The sequence below is a fragment of the Notothenia coriiceps genome, unplaced genomic scaffold (genome assembly GCF_000735185.1).
Source record: "Notothenia coriiceps isolate Sejong01 unplaced genomic scaffold, NC01 NC01_scaffold00033899, whole genome shotgun sequence".
In the NCBI taxonomy this organism is placed as follows: Eukaryota; Metazoa; Chordata; class Actinopteri; order Perciformes; family Nototheniidae; genus Notothenia; species Notothenia coriiceps.
Window position 1 is genome coordinate 124 of NW_011366600.1, and position 5,137 is coordinate 5,260.

Here is a 5,137-nt window from a genome sequence, read left to right on the forward strand (position 1 = left end):
TGGTACTTCAAATTTTACTGAGTACTTCATCCACCTCTGATTTCAAACTCTTCCATTAACACCCTGAGTAAGTTTGCAGCTGTGTGTTTTACTCCACCTTGTTGTAAATAAAACTGCAGCAGCTTGACCACAGAGCGTGAACGTTGTGATCAGCTGATTTCTCGCAGTTCTCCAGTGTATGCGAGGGGCACAGAGTGTGCACAGAGGAGTCTCCCTCCGCAGCCAGTTGATGTAGTTATGGTACATTTCCGTTGTACATACTGACGTTAACTGCAGCCCCGTCTGTGCACACGGCGACCAACTTAGTCGTCCAGTGATCTAAGCCCGCCTCCTGGAAAAGCTTCACAAGTCCGTCGGTTATGGCCTGCGTGGCTCGGCCAGCACCCAGTTCAATCAGTCATAGAAAGTCAGAATATTTTTTGCAGGTAGCGAAATCCAACGTAGCTGCTTAATGTCTTTTGGACATGTCTAGTAGTTTACTCCATTGAGTGTTGACAAGAAACAAGTGTAGGCAAAATATGTGTTTTGTTTTGATGACATATCAGGTACGCAAAGGTGCGTAGTGACACAAGTGACGTTACGCAATTCAGAATTTTGTCCCCGATTCGTACCTACGTACCAGTTATGTGCACCCCTGTGTATACACACCTCTAATGAAGTCCAGTAACAACCACCAACCCCAAGTATGACCTACATTATAAAACTTTAATTTAATTAACACTTCAATGGCAGTTTCATATGTCCTGTGTTGTTCATGTAAATGTCTATTCACAAAGCTGATCTCTCCTCAGGTCAAGTAAGGAGGGTTCAGTTCATTTCCAGAGGCCCCATCATCAGCACAGTCCCACCTCCTCTGTCACCTCTGTGGGATCCTTGTCCCGTACCCAGTCCTCCACCCTTACCAGCATGCTCAGTGCCTCCCACTCATCCCATCCGTCCTTCCCTTACCAGCACCCCCAGAGCCAGGGAGAGCCCTTCCCTAGCCCTGGGCCCTGCAGTCCACAGGGTCCGAGCTCCCACCAAGCAGGTGAGCCCTTTACCATGGGTTCCATTCATCAAACACCAAGAAGTCATGGTTTCCCTCATGACCCGTACGGCTCCACTCCCAGGATGTACCATCAGCAGCCTCATCAGTGTCAGCAGCAGCAGCAGCAGCAGCAGATACAGCAGCAGCAGATACAGCAGCAGCAGATACAGCAGCAGCAGTTCCAAGGACCTCCACCTCCTCACCTCCAGCTGCCAGTCCAGACCGCACATTTCCCCCAACCACAATCCTACTCTCAACTGCAGGGGGAGCCTTTTGCTATGATGGTGCGAGCCCACCAGATGGTGGATGTGCTTACGGAGGACAACAGAATGCTGAGGCAGGAGATGGAGTCCTGCCATGAGAAAGTCAAAAAGTTGCACAAGGTAACAAAAACACTGCTGTTATGGGTTGTGTTGTTTAGAATAGAGTGCAAGAAAAGGAGTGAAAAAAGTTCTATTGTCTTGAGTTAAACTAGTTTTTTTTGGTATTGTGATCGTTTTTTTGAGACTATTGGTCGAAATATATTTGAATATTAACTATGAATATTGAAGATCTCACCTTTGACGAAGCTCAGGCTGTAGACCGCCAATATGTAGATAGTGACATTGCAAATATTCAGAAGATAAATATACAATATAACATTTGGATGAAGTTTAACCCAGCACCTTTGCGCTCCCTTTCTTTCCTCTTTTTTCGAATCATTCATCTTGTACCTGTGGGCAGTTGGAAACGGAGATCCAGCTGGTGTCAGAGGCATATGAAAACCTTGCTAAGTCTTCCTCAAAGAGGGAGGCCCTGGAAAAAACCATGAGGAACAAGCTGGAGCTGGAGGTCCGGCGGCTGCACGACTTCAACAGGGACCTCCGAGGTGAGAGAGCAGAGAGGGGGGTAACAATGCAATAACCTTCCTGCTGAAACTGATTGCAAATTCAAAATAAAACTACAATGGTCAAACTATTTTCAGCTATGTTTATTTTGCAGGAATTGAAAAAAGTATTGTGAAGAGAGGTTCAAAGTGGCACTAGATCATTATATATGTCTGCTGTAGTGAAAGATATGAAGTATGTAAATTGTGCACTGCATTGTTATAAATATATTTATTCAAAACATACTGTTGTTCTTGTTGGCTGAAACGTACATGCACAGGTGCTATTTTTACTCTTAAGAAAAAATCAAGATCCCATTCCTTTCTGTATCAGTGTCATGACAGATGTGTAGGGCCGACTGATTCACAAACTGACACAATGTGTTTTAGTAGCTGAAACTACACAGCAAACACACATATTTATTTTGTCTGTTTCCCTTCTTTGTTCTTGCTCTTTAGCTTAGATCCGTGTGGGATGTCAACTTTTACGACTGATTGGGTTGAAGTTTAATATAAACTCACTGAAGCTTTTGTTTTAGAGAGTGTAAAATAAAAATAAAGGGTTCTCACAACAGGAGTTGAGAAGGCGTATTAAGCAACAATTTGTTCATGTGTACTTTTACTACAGCCGTCACACCTTCCATGAATTAACCATTGTCTAGAATCAATCTTTCCAACATTTATGTATTTCACAAAGAAATCTCCAAATGGCATGTATGTGAGTCACTTTGGATAAGGAGTCTGCTAAATAACGTGTAACCGAACACATAGTTCAAATGCTGCGTGTATTATTACGCTTGTACTCACATTAACAGGCCTGTCGGGGGCAGTTACAATGTTTATAAGTCACTGTGAACTCATACAGAGGTGCAATGTGCAAAAAAATATAAAAGTTTGAGTTGTTGTCTGAACTCTGAGCCTGTGTGTGCGTGTTTTGTGTTAAAGAGCGCATGGAGACGGCCAATAAGCAGCTTGCCGCTAAAGAGTGCGATGGCTCAGAGGACAACCGGAAAACCATATCCCAACTGCTTGCACAGAGTGAGTACCACCACACACACACACACACACACACACACACACACACACACACACCCTAACATCCATCTGATTTGCATAACAATAACCTATTTTTTTTATGAGGAAAGACATTGTATTGTACCTGTGTTCAAGATAAGGAGACGCTCCGTGAGAAGGAGAAGCTGGAGATGGAGTTGAACGCATTGCGCTCCGCCACGGACGACCAAAGGAGACACATCGAGATCAGAGACCAGGCGCTCGACAACACACAGGCCAAAGTGGTCAAGCTGGAGGAGGAGGTAAGAGCATAACATGTCACTCTTACTGGAAATAATCCTGTTGGTTGGATTAATGCTTGTTGCCATTTAAATTGAATCAGGAAATCCTAATTCAGACATAGAAACTCAGTTCCAACAGTGGTGGGACAACCAAGCAGAGACCACCTTCATTAAATGTATTAGGCTGAGTCTGTTCATAAAAAAATCCCTATTTCAATTCCCATCATGATGTTTTCATGACTACAGGTAATAGAACATCAATAGTAGCATTAACATCTCATTCCAGACATAACTCATTGATTATATCTAAAGATGAACAATGAAAACTAAAGATTTCTGATTTCTGTAGTGAAACCAAAAGTTGTGTTTATTCTATTGGAGGTGTAGAGGCTAAGCCAACACTTAAAGCCACTGAAGAACTGCTATCTTATCGTAATTGTGCATCGCATTTCTGTCCCCATACAAAATTGACACTTAACAAAATAACTTAAGCAGTAAACTTTACCTCAGTTTGTGTGTTTTCTCTGACTTAAAGGGGACCTATCATGCAAAATGCACTTTTTTATGTCTTTTATACATAAATATGTGTCCCCGGTAGGGGTGTAACGGTATACGTACCCATACCGAAATTATTCGGTATGACCCTTTGGTTCGGTCATTGGACGAGAGGCATACTATGAGAGCTGGTCACAGGGATGCGTTCAAATTTAGTCAGTAATTTGAGGAACTGTCGAAATGGCGAACGCAGATAAAGTTGAGCTCGAAAATCCTTCAGCATCATTGAAGTCTCCGATTTGGGAACATTTTGGTTTTGCAGTTACGTACAAGGATGACGGACAAAGACAGGTGGACCGAACCAAAGCTGTTTGTCGGCATTGTTCAACTAAAAGTGGCTACGCGGCTGGCAATACACACTTGCACACTCATTTGAACCCGAACGTGAATATCACCGGTACCAAAAGAAAAAAGACTGAAGTGCAAACCCAACTCCCACTAGCATTTAAGCCTCTACCACTCGCAAAAAGTTCAGACCGAGCCAAAGCTATTACACACGCCAAATATCCTTATGTTGCCATGTTAGCAAAGCGCTACCTGGCTGTATCTGCTGCCTCTGTCCCTAGCGAGAGGGTGTTCTCCACAGCAGGAGACATTGTTAGTGCCAGCAGATCTGCCCTTTCGGCAAGCAATGTGGACAAGTTAATTTTTCTTTAAAAAAACATGAAAATACAATGACAAGCAAGTCATAATGTCAAACTGGCTGCTTAGGTAGGTACTAGTACAGTACAGTTCAAATACAGATTATTTCAGTTCATCGAAATGCTGCACCTTAATGTTTATTTTATTATATTTTGTATTTATTTGAGTGAATATTCACAGTTTAATAATAATCAAAAACCCCAAACTAATAGTTTATGTTTTGTGAGTACTAGTACTGTAAAGTTCAAATACAGATTATTTAAGTTCATCGAAATGCTGCACCTTAATGTTTATTTTATTATATTTTGTATTTTATTTGAGATACATTACACTTATTATACAATTGGTACACATATACACATACCACCCTTCAACGGGCTCACTCAAAAAGCATGGTTCAACTGAGAAACTACACCTTGCACACACTAGTCTGTTTGAAAGTAATCGGCGTCGAGTGTTACATGTTGTGTTACATGTTGTGATCATGGATATTGCCCCTCGTTTTCTGTTACTGTATTGGATGTGTCTATATGTGACATGTCTGTTTGTATGTAAATCGTTGTTGTCTGTTTAATTGTTCTCTACTTCTTCCTCCTTTTATATTTTATTTTATATATTTTCTACTAATAATGCTGTTGATATATTGTAATTTTAAGGGTGTCTATTAACATCTGGCTGGGAGCAACAGCCTGGAAATTAGCCATGTCGGCTAAAGCTGCACCATTTACTGTTTTGTGGCAGTTCATCAATGGG

General features: G+C 41.8%; 1 protein-coding gene across 2 annotated transcripts in view; it reads left to right on the plus strand.

Moving 5' to 3' along the window:
- The first annotated feature begins 777 nt into the window (after nucleotides 1–777).
- The window catches only part of LOC104961870 (angiomotin-like), a 9,148-nt gene continuing 4,788 nt past the window's right edge, over nucleotides 778–5,137 (plus strand). The window contains exons 1-4 of one of the 2 annotated variants that reach the window (XM_010790218.1): nucleotides 778–1,410; nucleotides 1,751–1,895; nucleotides 2,838–2,930; nucleotides 3,063–3,208. In XM_010790218.1, the coding sequence (XP_010788520.1) occupies nucleotides 907–1,410; nucleotides 1,751–1,895; nucleotides 2,838–2,930; nucleotides 3,063–3,208 (888 nt within the window). In that variant the 5' untranslated portion in view covers nucleotides 778–906. Of the gene's footprint in view, nucleotides 1,411–1,750; nucleotides 1,896–2,837; nucleotides 2,931–3,062; nucleotides 3,209–5,137 lie in introns of those variants that run through there. The other variant, XM_010790219.1, reaches the window with a different exon arrangement.